This window comes from Helianthus annuus, chromosome 1 (assembly GCF_002127325.2).
Source record: "Helianthus annuus cultivar XRQ/B chromosome 1, HanXRQr2.0-SUNRISE, whole genome shotgun sequence".
Taxonomy (NCBI): Eukaryota; Viridiplantae; Streptophyta; class Magnoliopsida; order Asterales; family Asteraceae; genus Helianthus; species Helianthus annuus.
In genome coordinates this window covers 88,818,236-88,834,091 of record NC_035433.2, presented here as the reverse complement: position 1 = coordinate 88,834,091, position 15,856 = coordinate 88,818,236, and the positions used below count along the sequence as shown (strand labels likewise).

Sequence of the window (15,856 nt, the reverse complement as noted above, 5' to 3'; positions counted from 1 at the left end):
ATCCTCTTCCTTCAGTTCTCCAGTTTGAACAGGGTGAGTCGGATCAGGTTAATTAGAGTCGATAGTGAGCTGCAAAGCTCGTGCACGTTCAAGTTTCATAGTTGTAATCATCCAAAAGTTCCCTCCAGCGATGCCATTAACTGATTTAGCTCTATCGAAGCCAAGGTACACGGGAGGCCCTTGTGATCGGTCTAAATAATGCACCTTGTACCGTCCAAGTAATGCCTCCATCTAAAATCCCAAGACCACGGTTTTCACCGCCAGTTGTGTGTCGTGCGGTTCCTCTTTGTAACTCCATCACGTAAGTCATCACTCTCTCGTGTTGCGTTGGTGTGTAACTGGGACTCTGATTCGGACCATCATGGTATACCACTAAATCACCCGCACCCTCGGGTAAAGACGATGCTCAGTGCATTGCAGAGTTGGAATTCGAAAGCTGAAAAGACGTTCTCCTGTTTTATCTCCCACGAACACAGCACCCTGCTGTGCTTAAGGGAGTTAAGCTGCGCAATCTTTGAAAACCCTGTGATGAATCTACAACAGCATCCACCGAAACCAAGAAATTGTTGTATCCCGAGGGAATCTTTGGTGTCAATCAGTTTCTAACAAAATGGATCCTAGCACAATCCCACGTATTCCCACTTCGTTGGTTACATGATCAAAATGCATATCTCGAATCTAGATGTTACATTTAACAAGGCTTCACACGTAATGACTCCTCCCTCAGGAGCTCTAAGATAAGATACAAATATCGTCCATGATGTCCCTTCCTCCAGGAAATGACCCGAAACGTCATCAATAAACACGGTCGATTCTTGTGGTCCATAAGCTGCTGGTGTGTTGATTATCTCGATGGTCATGGTGTACAAAGTCGCACTGGCCTCATTGCGTTTGATATGCCGTCCTAAGAGCGTTCTCCCATTGGACTTCCATCTGATGATAGTTCGTTCGTTAGCCAATCCTCGAATGGGAGCTTGACTCTCGCAACTAGTTGACAGGTTGTCAATACATGGTCGGGGCAAACGGTTCCTGACTGCCACTTTGTTGAGTTCTCGATAATCAGTATGCATACGAAAAGGCTTATCTTCACGGATATAAATGGGGCTCCCCGGAGCGAAAACTAGGTCCGACAAAACTTCTGTCACACAGTCTCTGTAGTTGATTTGAAAGTTCTTGCATCCCTCCTGGCGCAAGACGGTAAGAAGTACGAAGAATTAAGGCTGCCTCTAGCGTGAGATCAAACTGAGATTCTGCCTAACAGTTGTGGAAGTAAACCTGAAAGTTCCTCGAGTAGCACACCGAGAGGAATCACGAACAATTGGTGGATCCTCAATCCTCACCTCCTTAGTCTTAACATCAGTAACGTGTGCTAACATAGCGGGGTATCCTTCCGTAGGCACTTCTGGCCTTCTTTGCTGAGATGATGCTAACCTTTACACCACTCAGACACTTCAAGGTATAAAGCGAAGCAAAATTTTCTTCCCACAGGGTATACCTACGCGATATCTAGATAACCAACTTACACAACTACTGCACCGAAACCTTCAAGGATAGCAGAAGGAAGGTCGACGTCGATCACTTGTCCCACAAGGTCGAGTTTGCATCCCAACGAATATACGAGGCTTTAATTGTCTTGCCATCGGCCGATTCCACAACAGGTCTGGTTTTAGGAAGTATCAGGGTTGAATGGAACATGAACGAAATGATTAGCCTCCAAGAACGTGTTGGCCACCATGTTGCTGTAATCCTGGCGTCGCCCACGCCAGCCCCAAGAGCCCTTCCATGAGCATTATGTTGTTGTTTTCGCTACGAGAATTTCCAGTACCGCTGTCGTTCCCCTGGTTGTTGTCGTCTTGGTTTAACAACGGCCCATCCATGTCGTAGGCACCTTCATTTCCATACTGAAGGCTACGATTACGAGTACCTTGATGTTGCCATGACTGTTGCCTCTAATGTCGTTGCTTGAAACGGAGCTCTACGATTTTTCACCGACCAAGTCCATCTTTTCACATCTGTGCCACACCCTAACGCGCTACTCGCTGTGCTGGTAGTCATACATTCCACACTATAATCTGTTGTCATCGCTTATGTCCCGATTGATTTGTAAAGGTTGACTCCCATGAGTCGCTGACTAGGGTTAAGAGTTCGTTTGAAATCAATTTGTTGCTGCCCGCTACCGGTAGCCAAGGTCCTAATACTGAGGTTGGTAAAGTACTATGTTCACCCTCTTGTCCCTCGTTCTTGCAAGTTGACTGAGTAATACACGGTGTGTTTCCAGGGTGTTGCAGAAGAGATCGCACTTCGCGGTCTAAGTCGTCAGTACATTGAGTTCCCACAAACAAGGAGGAGTGAGAGGGGTACAGACCAATCATTGATGCTGCAACATCCAACTCGGAGACGTTCGTACAAGCACCTAACATTCTACACAGTTCGCTAGGCATTCAGGTGGGTGTTCAGGTAATACTCGACAGCATCGAGATTCGAAAGGTTTCAGAGGGAAATGAAAAGATCACATTCAAGTAGGAGACAATCACTGCTATGACTCCTATAGACTGTTATGTTTCACATCAACCAAATAACGGAACATAACCCCTTTTTCACTTGTTAAGCCTCACTGGGACTCACATGCACCCCACATTATTATTATGTGTGCACCCACAATAATATTGCGATTTGCATGCTCATCTCAGTTCCTCCTAACTCATGTCAAATGGTCCCCAAACTCGAGTGCCAAACAGAGGTTATCAAAACGATAAGATTACAGAAATCCCAAGACTATGACATATTACCAATGCATCATAATGTAAGCAAGCAATTCATGTAATCATACTATGGTGACAAGTGTGTGTCCGTATGCTACGTCATAAACAAATGTGTACTAGCCATGTAATGTATGCAACAAGTGAGAAAGACGAACCTTGCAATCTGGAACTGAGTGTCATGGTCGTGTTCACGTATTCAGAATTGTTCGGTTATAGTCTAGTTTTAAAAAAAAACGTTTTAAAACCAAGTTCACTATAACCAGTGGCTCTGATACCAAACTGTCACACCCCCAAAATACCACATGCGGAAACCCCCGCGAGGCGTGTGACATACCAGGATCCAAGCCACCAATCACATTGAACTCATAAATATATTTAAATAAAACTTTCATTCATTAACATAAAGTGTAACAAAAGTTACATGTCATTCATTGTATACAGCGGAAGCATAATTCATTTGTTAAGTGTTTCGTAAAACATGTGTACATAAACCATTAAACTTGTATTGAGATTCCATGTATCTCGACCCATGACCACTCCAGCCTCCCAGACAGCAAGTTCCAAATGATATAAGCCTATAGACCTGCAAGCATGCAGACAAGTGTGTCAAACGACGCTGGTGAGTTCAAAATTTTGTTAACATGTTTAGATACCAGTTACCAGATTACATTTCACAGATTCGATGATTTGATGTTGTAATAACTCGTTTACCGTCTGATAGCTTAAAGTTGTTTTGCCCAAACCCCATTGCCTCTATCAAAGCAATGGTCAAGACTGGGATCATTAGTTCACCCCCGACCTCCCCGGTGCGGTGTGAGGTTGCCAAGCCTAAATAGCGCTATTAACTAATATCCTGTTGCCTCCCAGGCAACGATCGGTAGATGGGACTTAGGTGATAGATATGCGAGTATTAACAAACATCCCAATAACCCAGCATTCCTCCGCGGAACGTTTACCAGATGTCCCTCCCCGGGACGCATGCTTGGAAAAAGAGCAGTGAACTCACCTTGGTTTGCTCGGTTTGATTAGTTACCCGTTATCCAAGTTAATCAACCAACCCTACCGTGGTTACCAATGAATATCAGTTTCATGATTAAACAAGTTATTATTTTCACACAGGTTGCATCACACACACCAGTTCACAGTATATCAGTTAGCAAGCACATTCTTCCAATACAAGTTCATATCTCATGTTTCTATCACAACTTACAAAGAACATAACAGGTGGGCTTGTTGTACCCATTAATCACTAATCGAACTATGTTTCTCATTCTCATTGGGATATCACACAGCTTGTATACACACAAGTATTTAACAAAATCAACAACACATGCACCTACTGATCGATTCATCAACTTACACGACGAAACATCCCTGTGGCAAAAGTCCACTAACTTTCGTCGGCCCATATGTGACGAAAGTCCACCAACTTTCGTCGGCCTATAGGTGACGAAAGTCCACCAACTTTCGTCGGCTTTCATGCTAAACAGTTACAGATCAAGGGTGCTAAACAATTACAGATCAAGAGTCGGTTCCAGTACAAGCACATATAATCGTCATTCATCAATCACAACCTTATGCTAAATCTGCGATTCACATTAAACCCTAACTACCATTTAACAGTTTCATAATACAATTTCTAATTATCAGTTCATCATAATCAACAATTAACATATATTCATCTCTCTATTAAGATACTGCAATTCAACCAACTATCATTTTAATCACTGTTGTCATGCATCAAATCATCATAAACATAGTTATATCATATCAAAATATAGCCAACACGTTCAAATCGGATCACATGAAATCATCGATTTATCATCATCATGTAAAGTCTCAATTAACAATCAGCATCCATACGATCCCTAACAACACTGAATCATAGTTCTTGTGACCCTAAATCATAGTTATTCATATACACCGACACAATTCATCACGTAGTCATATAACTAGGATTAACAAACTAATACAATCAATTTAGTGTTAAAATATACTAATCGAGAGTTCAGATTACACACTAGGCCGAGGGGGATGTGATGCTTCATAGGGTGGGGCTTCGATGAATGAAGAAAGGCTGCTAAGATGATGGTACGATAAGATGGAGGAGGAGAAACTGCCGCCAAGAATATGAGGGTCTAGGGTTTCGTTTACATCTTATAACATTACACAGTTGGGCCATGAAATGGGTTGGGTTGAAGCCCTTCTTGGCGAAACTCTCCTGGTGGCGAAACTCCTAGTGTTTCGTCGAAACACTCTCCTGGTGAAACTCCTCATGGTGAAACTCCTCATGATGAAACTCCTCATGGTGAAACTCCTCACGATGAAACTCCTCATGGTGAAATTTCTCACGATGAAACTCCTCACGATGAAACTCCTCACGATGAAACTCCCCTGGTGAAACTCCCCTGGTGAAACTCCCTTGGTGAAACTCCCCCGGCGAAACTCCCCTGGTGAAACTCCCCTGGTGAAACTCCCTTGGTGAAACTCCTCTGGTGTTTCGCTGACAGGTGACGCGTGAAGGAAAGGTTTTGAAATCTAGGGTTGTCACAGTTAATCCATTGTGTAACTGTTCATTTGGGTGTAAATGGTGATTTTGACTCAAATTGATATGAAATGAGAATTTGGTGACTGGTTGAAACAAGTGGTCGGACCTTGCTTTGAATGATTAATTTTACTCCGTTGCGTATGTTTCAACCTTAAAACTCACATGGGAGACGATCAAAATCATCTTTTGTGGTTTTAAATGCAAGTTGAGTCTGTGTGGTTTATATGAAAACACATGTTGAGTACCTAAAGTCTAAAACTGACCTCTTGAGCCCCCGTAGTTGCATTTTTATGCATTCTAAGTCCCTCAATGTATCAAAACTAGTATATTCTATTAGATGGTGAAGGACGACTGTTAGGGGTGGTTTTTTTTTGGTATTTATACCTAAACCCCTACGCTAAATACCCAAACGTGTCTCTTTTTTTCAAACAAACCACTCACTTGCATCCTTGTTGTTTGTCGTCGGACCCAACCCACCAAAACCCCCCCATCATCATCTCCAACGATCATGGTTAGCTTATCATTTGATGTGATAGTGGACACACAATGTGTCAGGGATAAACGTTATTTCTTGAGTTTGTAACTCGAAATTTATCAAAAATTATCAACCTTTGAACTTGACCTTGAAATGGTGTAGTCGGAATTAGGTTGAATGCTACCGTACGCTACCTCGTCGTGCATTTGAATGTCGTTTTGAAATTCTGGAACAATGTGAATAAGTCAGGGGTAATAGAATCGAATAGGGGTATAAGGGTAGTTTGTAATGATAAGGTGTGTGTGTGTATATATATATGATACCTTACTAGATTGTGTTGTAAATGTATTTGTTGCCTAACTAGATCGGATTTTTCGTTGATCAATTTTCCCTTAATTGTAATGATTAATTTTACTCATCATGGGTTTTTGTAATCAATCTAAGAATAAGATATGGATGATGAATCAGATATGGGTTTGTAAGTCAACGGTTTGCATTTATACAAAGATGATTCACAATCATCCTTGTGTTCATATTCATGATGAGTCGGATAAATGTTGATATTTGTAAGCCAATGGTTCGCATTTATGCAAAAGTAAATGTTGATATTTGTAAGTCAATGGTTTGCGTTTATATAAAAGGCTAATCTGAAACAGTCAATGGTTTTATACTGTCATTAACCTGAAACATAATATACAAAAGACTAAACATAAGGTAACAAGTCCCTAACTTATTCGCAGTTATAAGGTAACAAATTTGACCTGGAAAGTCAAAATATTGTTATTTTATAGTTAGTGTCGTATTGTTGGTTCTGTATATGCAGGATGTTAATGGAAACATATTTATGCTTGCAGCCAATGTTGCCTCCAAATGGTATGGGTGTAGCTCTTTATATATATAAATTCAATGTTTGTTAGTGAGTTATGGAAGTTGTTGCATGATGGATTCATTTAGGTGCAAAATTTTATTATTTAGGTTGTTGTGGTAAGTGCTTGCATTCAATGTTTGTTGTTGCATGCTGAATCTTCTATTATTTAGGTTGTTGTGGTAATTGAGTTTGTAAATTGTTATATGTTAAATTCAGTTATGTAAGTTGTTGTGGTAAGTGTTTACTATGGTTTCAAATCAAAACACTAGCATATTCAAATGTTTTTAATGTAACATATGTAACTTTTGTTTTTGGACAACATTGATCCGACTTTAAACCATCCTAACTTATTCAATACAAATCCAAATATAAGTTTTTGTTAAATCAAGTTCATCGAAAGACGAACCCGACCATATCAAAATCACCTCAAAATACTAAGTTATTAATCTCCAAAACAACAATACATAACAGGTGCGCAAAGCTGTCAAAATACAGCTTCAGACCATCTTTTCATAATCATAAACACTGATTAAACAATCTTTTTGTAACTGAAACCCTAAAAAGATGTTCTAAATCATGGAAAATCCCTGGATCTCATATGCCTTTTTAAACTCTAAGAAGCTCGTTATTCAGCCAACATACAAATTGGGGTTTGATGTTTAAACCCCTTGAAGCCGCATTTTCAATCTTCTATTCAACTCTCCTCATGTAGTTGGTATCAAAGTTGTTTCTTAAACAACTTACATAATAACAATAATATAGGGCATCGATAACCGTTTCACGCAACGAGAAAACAAGTCAAGTATAATGGTGAGTTCATAGGCCATCTTTTACATTGTTTAAACTTTGGGGTGGAAAACATACTCTTAACAACAAGATATGTTTTTTCAATAAAAATCAAATAATGGTTTTCACATATTTGTAAATGATTAAAACGGCTTTACATGTTCTATGGTACATTTGACACACTTTTAAAAGTCGTCCTCATTATAACAATACACAACCATTAATTTGCAAAGCCAACGGTAGTACATTGATAGATCTATTGGTTTGAAAAACACATCCAGTATTCTCGGGTGGGTCTGGATGTTTAAAACCCGACACCAGTAACAACATCATGACGTCCTCATGTTAGGTAGTCGGGCACTAGAGGGCACACTATAAAGTAACTAAAGGTTGGTTGTGGACAACATATATGGGATTTAATTACTTGTATGGTTTAAACTTGTTTATTATTTTGTGCTATGTTATGTTGTTTATTCAAACCTATGTTCTCGCTAACTTTATAGTTAACATATTTTACTATTTTAGCATGTTTTTCAGGTAATGGACACTAAAGACCACGCATGCTCACATAGGATTCAAGGATGGAGACTTAACTAGCTTAAAATAAAATACAGTATGGGATGGTCTGGGTTTATTGTTTATTTGGATGATGCTTGAAACATTTTTTTTATTAATAAAATTTAAGCACTTCTTATCCAAGGGTTTCGTTACACCCCGGTGTTTTTGCCTCAGGCTGGGGTGTGACATTAAACACCAAATTTACATAGATTCAGGTTTAGGATGTCAAACCAACATATTTTGAGTATGTTGATTTAGCTTATGATGGCCTCCGCAAGTGGTATATAACCTCTAGTTAGCTAACAAACCTTCCCGCTTCATGATATTAGAAGGATACGACTAGAAAGATAAGGCTTGTGTTTTAGAGAGAGGGGGGACTCAAACCGTGGGTTTAAGTCGAGTATAATTGGTCTAGTGTGTCAAAGATGCTTACACGATTGGTAAGACTCAAACCCGTAGATTTTCTAGTTGAAATAAGTGAGGCACAACCGTGCTTGTTGAGACATGAACTTGCCTATCCTAGGCACTACCGTGCTTGCTGGAGCGTCGTTATGCCTATGCTAGACACAAATCTCTTAGAAATTCCAAATATTATTAACGTGTGGGTCCAATTCCCGCATCCCAATTGTTGGCGAGTCTTCGGGTATAGATGGTTCCAACAGTTTTAAGAATCTTACACCAAATGCGATTCAGCCTTGCAAATATTGTAATTAGCTATAATGTCTTCTGACCAGGATTTGATCACTACATGTACCTAACTATGATTGTCAATTATTATGTAAATATTTTGAAAAACAATATTCACTACATGTACCTAACTATGATTGTCAATTATCGTGTAAATATTTTGAAAAAAATATTCACGCTCTGATATAATATTTTCAAAAATTTGGGAATGTTTATGGGATGGTTTAATATATATAATAAAAAGAGTTTACAAAACGTGGGTGTTACGTACAAGCAATTTATGATATTGACAACACTTCCGTCTTTGTTAGCTCTCTTTAGCAAATTGGTTACTCATCCTCTCCGAGTTTTTTTAGCTGTGTGAAATATAGAAAGCGGTTTCTGTCATTTAACAACCTTGCAAACATGATTTTTATGAGTGGCTAACTCTCTCTCTCTCTCTCTCTCTCACATACATACTTTTAATCCTACTTTTAAATGTACGTGTGTTTGTCCACCGCGAGACTTAAAACCCTCACCACTTAAGGATGGGCACCTTTTCTCGCATACACCTTAATATTACTAAGCCAAATGCCCTTTCATTTTCAAACATGAAATAAAGAACTTTCCTCGTAATGAAAATTTACTTTAACCCGTGTATTTTAAGTCTAGTGTTTCCCTTCCCCATTGTTCCTTACAAGAAAGAGCAAAATTACAAAAAGAAAATGAGAGAACTAAGATAAAAATACCAATTTTACCACCTAGAAAACCATCTTCACCATTGTCACACTTATCGGTTAAGTGGTGACTTTTGCTAAAAATGAAACCATCAAAGAAGTTATCAAACAAGTGAACATGGAAAAACAAAAATGCCATACTATTTCTATAACAATATAATTTTTGTAACAAATAATTTAACGTGTTGAATTTGACATCGCACCCGTCCTTACAGTCATACCCCATTCCTTGGCTTCTGCAACCTCTTGTTCTCGATGATCACTAACACGTGCCTTATGTTGTTCATTCATATAGGAGAAAGGTCGAGATGGTGATGGTTCAATTGGAGAATCAATTAACTCTATCGTGTCGGTTTTGTCTCCAAGGAAAGTAAGGGCAGTAACCACATCACTGATCAATGGTCTAACCGATGCGTCCTCGTTTAGACACATGGTTGCAACCGCTATTGCTTGGCTCAAACCCTTTTCTGGGTAGTCTCCTTTTAATAGTGGATCAACAAGTTCACCAAACCTTTGTGGGTCCTTTAAAATTGGGTCTGCCTGTTCAATAATAAATCTAACATCAAATATAGTTTTTAAAATTATTCAAATACACTATAGGTGGACACATTAATGTTTATATTTTTATTTTTAGGTTAATAAATAAAAATAAATGAAATAGTTAACTAAGAGCAAAATCGTAATTACCCAAGTAACTAGATTTTGGTCTTTATTTCTCCTTGTTGTATCAACGGCTCTCCGTCCTGTGATGAGCTCCAACAGTACAACTCCAAAGCTATAAACGTCAGATTTAACTGTTAATTGTCCCGTTCTTTGATACTCGGGCGCACAATATCCGTATGTGCCCATTACTCTTGTTGACACATGTGATTTGTCCCCAACTGGGCCAAGCTTGGCTAGCCCAAAATCGGAGAGTTTGACATTGTAATCTTGATCGAGTAAGATGTTGGAAGATTTTAAGTCACGATAAATAACAGGCGGGTTAGCTTTATCGTGCAAGTATTCTAGACCTTTTGCAGCGTCTAACGTGATTTTCATCCTTGTGAACCAGGGTAGTGGTGCTTTCCCTGGAGGAAGATCTGCATATTTGATTGTGCAATCCATCATAAGTAGCTACACCAATTAAAGGGGTAGTTAGATTTTGTCGGCTTTAGATCAAACAATAAGCTAAGTCATTAGTAACGTTTTAATCTCTTTAAACTAGAGCAAAGGATTGAAAACTGAAAAGGAGTCAAACCAACTTAAGCTTGAGCTTACTACCCTTCAAAAAAAAAAGGTAACTTTTTGGTATGGGTTAGGTTCACCTAAAACTTCTAGAAGTATGTAATATATTACTTAATGGTATTGGTTTTTTATGACTACCAGAAAATTTAACTATTTAATATTGTAACATATTATTTTTTGAACGACCAACTAAATCACCGGATAAACATCCTGAGATGTCTTTAATCGAGCAAATGTATCTACTCCTTCATAACGGTCAGAGTTGGATACATATATTGTTTGTGTTATTTTTAATGATTTGAGTATCCGCTTAGGTCGAGTTTGATATCGAATGGTCTTTAAACCAATCTATAAACCAAACCGTTCAATCCACTATGAGAAAGTTAAAAAAAAAAACATATCATTTTTTAAACCAAGCCGATGACTGATTTAACCTATTTTTATAAATTTAAACCGCAACGTGAACGCCTCGATGAAGACTAGAGAGGCTAGCAGGTAGCATTCTTAAAAGGTCTTATTATAATTACTTTTTTTTTTTTGCGTATGATTTGCGAAACGGATGCCAAATTTGTGACCGTTTTGCGACATAGTTGTACTTGCTAATTTTTCAACCATTCAGTCTCAAAAGCTCAGATGATTTTTTTCTGTCACAAATGCTAGTTTTCTGGTAGTGTTAAAAGACTTCTGATTTAAAAAAAAAAAAAAAAATTATGGTGACTAATGAGAAACTACCTTTGATAGTAAGAAAAGCAAACAAATATTACCGAATAGATGATCTTCTAGTGAGCCTGCAGACATATACTCGTACACGAGAATTCTTTGATCACCATCTGCGCAATACCCTACTAAACTCACCAGATTCGGATGATGAAGAAGGCTTAACATCAAAACTTCGACTAGGAATTCACGGTTTCCTTGCAACCCCTTTCGATCCAGTTGCTTCACAGCCACATCCTGAAAGAAAAATAGTTGAAACACTATTAAACTGTTTTGTAAAAATATAATCAAAACTGAATTATTTAACGGTGACAACGGCCTCTTATAGTGACATAGTGTTACATGTTTTATATTAGAGTATATATAGGTTTAAGCGACTTTAGTGATGATATAGATGAAGACGACTTTAGTGATAATAAATTCGCTTGTCATCGCTAAATAGTCGCTTGACCTACCTTATCACTAAAGTCGCTTGACCTATATATACACTCAATCTCATATGCATCAGTTGATTATAATACAAGCTACATGTTCAATATGTATACACAAGGACGAAGACAACTTTACGCCCTGCTGCTTGCGGTGTGCATATATAATGTATATATGTGTGGGCCCTGGGGGGAGTGAAAGTGCACTAATTTTAACGTTATTTTACTAATTTCATGAAAATAATGTTAAAAGCGGCAAACGGGTAATCATGCATCATGTGGTGGTGTTCATAGCCGAAAAGACAAGGGTACATGCACTAATCGGCCTTTGTCTCGATTGCTGAGTGTTATGTGCCTTATGTTCAAAGCTTGATGCAAAACTACTATCGAGCCGGGGGTCTCACTGGAAACAACCCCTCTATCTCTACGGGCTAGAGGTAAGGCTGTCTACATCTTACCCTCCTCAGACCGTACCTTAGTTTTGCTATTTGTGGGATCTACTGAGCATGATGATGACGACGATGATGAAGGATCAAGACGACTTTAGTGACAACTAAATTCGCTTGTCATCACTAAAGTCGCTTGAACTATATCATCACTAAAGTCGCTTGACCTATGTATACTCTAATAATCACTTTCGTCCCCAACTTGTTTTAATCAGAGGTGGCAATGGTGTCATGTTAACGCGTACTTGAAATGGTGTACCTGAATACAACCCATATAATTCAAATCAAAGACCTTAACCCTAAGCTAGACATACCTAAAATCATGTAACCTGAACACAACCTGTGTAATCTATTTATCTAGACGAGTTGCAAACATGTTGACGACTTGTAGATGAGGTACAATTAACTTGTAATTGGGTTGAGGAGTCATAATAAATGGGTTAGACGAGCACTAAACAAGTTGGCAGGTTTACCTTATAAAGTATATCTGTTATTCTAATTTTAAACTGGTTAACATGTCGACATGTTTAGTTAAATAGGTTAACACATTAATTATTTGAACACCGCCTAGTTTGTTAACCTATTATCTAACATGTCTAGCCTACATATTTGCCAATTGCATCTTTGCTAATTTACCTGGCCGGTTTTAGCAAGTTTTCCCTTGTAAACTCTCCCGAATCCACCTTCGCCGATGAGAGAATCTTGCCGGAAGTTCTTTGTAACGGCAGCTAGTTCCCGGAAAGTAAAAGTTTGAGCCGCAATTTTGTCGCCGGTGTCTGTTTTTATGGCAGCAGGATTATTGCCATTTTCTTTGCTTCTTCTATTTGGTGTAACAGCTTTATGATTCCTGTTTTCTACACAGAAAATGTTGGATTATATTTATAGTTAGACCCTTTATAGTTAACGGTTCCAAAGGATTAATGTTGGGTTGACATGTATTTTTTAGTACAGTTATAAATGTTGAATGTAAAAGGTTGCCAAATTTACGTAAATATTTTCATGTTTTGACTATAAAAAGGTTGCCATATTTACGTAAATATTTTCATGTGTTGACAGAACACATGTCATTATTTTGAAATTTTAAATATTTTTTATAGTTCTTTTAAATACTTTTATAGTTCTTTTTATAGTTATATTTATTACTATATTAATTGTTATTGTTAAATGGTTTTAAAAAGGATGGAGGACCAACCTTGATCCCGCTTTGTTTTCCAACCAGTTGATGTTTTTTTGTCCTTTCAAAATCATGTTTTCTCTTATAAAAAACACATTCATTGTTGAATGTGTTACTCTGATTATTTATGTTTTGTAGAAATTATAATTAAGTAACCTCTCATACATGTTACACGATCACAAACATCCCAAGAGCGAAGGTTAGAAGGGGCCAGGGGGCCCTGACCCCCTGTTATGTTGTATGGAATTGTTTATATGAGGGTTTTATTTTTAAACATGAATCAATGATATATAGATAAATTTGATGGTGTACAAATCATCTTCAGCGGGCAATGATCATGATAAAAAAGAAGGGACGAACATCAAATTTGATGATTAATATGATACCACCGAGAATTTACAAAGAAGAGTGAATGTACGATAAATCATATGTTTTTTTTTTCTATACGACTAGCTAACAAGAAAAAATAATACTTACCAGCGGGAGGTGGTTCACGGTGTACAATTGGGCTTTTTGCTCTTCGACTTGCATGTCTCCTTGATCTTCTCTTTCCTTTTGATGAAAAACACGAAAAACAACTCATTTTTCGGTCAAGTTAGATGTTTGAAGATTTTTAACAACACATTATGATATCAAGATTTCTCAATCCTTCCATCCATTCCCATTGTCTCAATGAAAAAAAAAATGCAAACTCTCTCTCTAACATCAATTTGTTCAAAAACATACAACAAAGTACCATAGATTTTATAAATTTCTTTAGCACAAGGATTGGATCATCAAATCTTTCAAATAGATAAAGAAATGGTATGAACAAAGATGGAAAGAGAGAAGATCCCAAAGGATGTGGAGAGAAAGCGAAGGAGAATTTGAAGGGGAAGAAGGAAACGTGGGAACCATTTGGCATGTATTTTTTAGTCATTTTTTTACAACTTTTAAGTCAATGAGGAATAAAAAAAAGTCTGAAGATTTCACATTTTTGGGTGGCATTTTTTTTGTTTATAGAAATATTTGTTAGTAAATGATGAGTTGGATAGCCGGCTAAAACGTGTATTTTACGGTAGAAGTTAGGTGTATCAAGAAATATTTTCTTATTTATTTATAAAATATTTTATAACTATGTCAATATGTTTTTGAAGACAATGTATAAGAAGGCAATCTATAAATATCAATGTAAAATTATAATATAAGTACTTTTTTTCTTGTAGGTACGCATAGAAATAATGAAGCCATGTTGTGTTTTATTCGATATTTTCATAACCGGATCGGTTAGCTAACTTGACGTCTTATTGGTTCACTGGCCGAACCGATTTAGTTGGATTTAAGAAATTAGATGACAAATAAAACGTATTAGTTTAGTATTAAAATTCTCTAATTTTAATATACTCAACTATTTATTTTTATTACATTTCTCACCTAATTGACATAATAATCATATTATTAAGCTATTTAGATCGTATAAATAAGTAACATGCTGGTGCATGGAGGTATTGTACCCTATGCTTAGGGGTTTTTTAAAAAAAAATTGATATTACATTTTTAATCCCTAACTATTTGAATTTTTACTTTTAGCCTAAAAGTTTTCTTCTTTTCAATTTAACCTCACAACATTTTACTTTCAACTTTGGTCCCCTACACTTTTCATATGTGGCAAATTTTTTGTTTTACGTTTTGTTCTAGATTTTGCGAGTTAACATGGTGCAACGTGCGTGTGTGGTTCAACGTTTTTACGTTTCGTTCTAGATTTTGTGAGTTAACATGGCGCAACATGCGTGCGTGGTTCAACGTTTTTACGTTTCGTTTTACACTTCGTTCTAAATTTTGCGAGTTAACATGGCGCAACATGCGTGTGTGATTCAACATTTTTACGTCGTCTATTTTTTCCCACTTGACAGGTTCGCCACAACACGCAGATCCTAAATGGACTTAGTTATTATTTTCTATATTTTATGTTTCGGTCGAATTTCTTCGCAATAACACACCCCAACTTTAATGTTGGTGGTTGCTGGCGATGGTATGACATTAGTGCTATTTGTCATGGTTTTATGCTCCCATCGCAACACGGGGGCCTTAATACTAGTTATTATATAAATAGCCTTTTTAAAGAAAAATCTATATTGGGGTTTTAAAGGATAATCTTACAATTTATAGGGCTTAATGCAAAAGCCCAATAGTGGTATAAAGTTCTAGATGTGTCCTCTATAGGGCCTAAACCGTGCTCCCATTTACAGTTTCTTTCTTTTTCCAAAGTAACATTTCTTTAGTGGTGTACAAATGCAAGTTTGGGACCAATCTGAATTAGTTTTTTTTTTTTTTTTTTTTTTTTTTTTATTATGGGCTAAACCTGGTTTTACTAGGTGAAACCTCTGACCCCATCCTAGTCGGTTTGGGTCGGGCTAAAACTGGTTTAGCCTAAACTAAATCCAAAAAAGGGTTTCTGTGTTTTTAAATTAAACCACTTAAATTAAAA

The 15,856-nt window shown here is 37.4% G+C and overlaps 1 protein-coding gene across 2 annotated transcripts; it reads right to left on the bottom strand.

Annotated features, from left to right (window-relative positions):
- Nucleotides 1-9,519: 9,519 nt before the first annotated feature.
- Nucleotides 9,520-14,254, bottom strand: LOC110924633 (probable serine/threonine-protein kinase PBL26). 2 transcript variants are annotated; one of them, XM_035989997.1, is made up of 5 exons: nt 13,867-14,254; nt 12,852-13,069; nt 11,389-11,578; nt 10,088-10,479; nt 9,520-9,940 (listed from the first exon to the last, which is right to left on the bottom strand). In XM_035989997.1, the coding sequence occupies exons 1-5, from the start codon at nt 13,970-13,972 to the stop codon at nt 9,578-9,580; spliced, it is 1,269 nt and encodes a 422-aa protein (XP_035845890.1). In that variant the 5' UTR covers nt 13,973-14,254; the 3' UTR covers nt 9,520-9,577. The 2 variants fall into 2 exon arrangements, with proteins under 2 accessions (XP_035845890.1, XP_035845898.1); XM_035990005.1 differs by lacking the exon at nt 12,852-13,069.
- Nucleotides 14,255-15,856: the final 1,602 nt, after the last annotated feature.

Bases quoted from the DNA above. Each gene is read 5' to 3' on its own strand.
- LOC110924633 (XM_035989997.1), bottom strand. From the start codon at position 13,972: ATGAGTTGTTTTTCGTGTTTTTCATCAAAAGGAAAGAGAAGATCAAGG. The intron at 13,070-13,866 runs GTAAGTATTATT...TTTTCTGTGTAG, and splicing joins CCGTGAACCACCTCCCGCTG to AAAACAGGAATCATAAAGCT. The intron at 11,579-12,851 runs GTAAATTAGCAA...TTTTTCTTTCAG, and splicing joins AACTTGCTAAAACCGGCCAG to GATGTGGCTGTGAAGCAACT.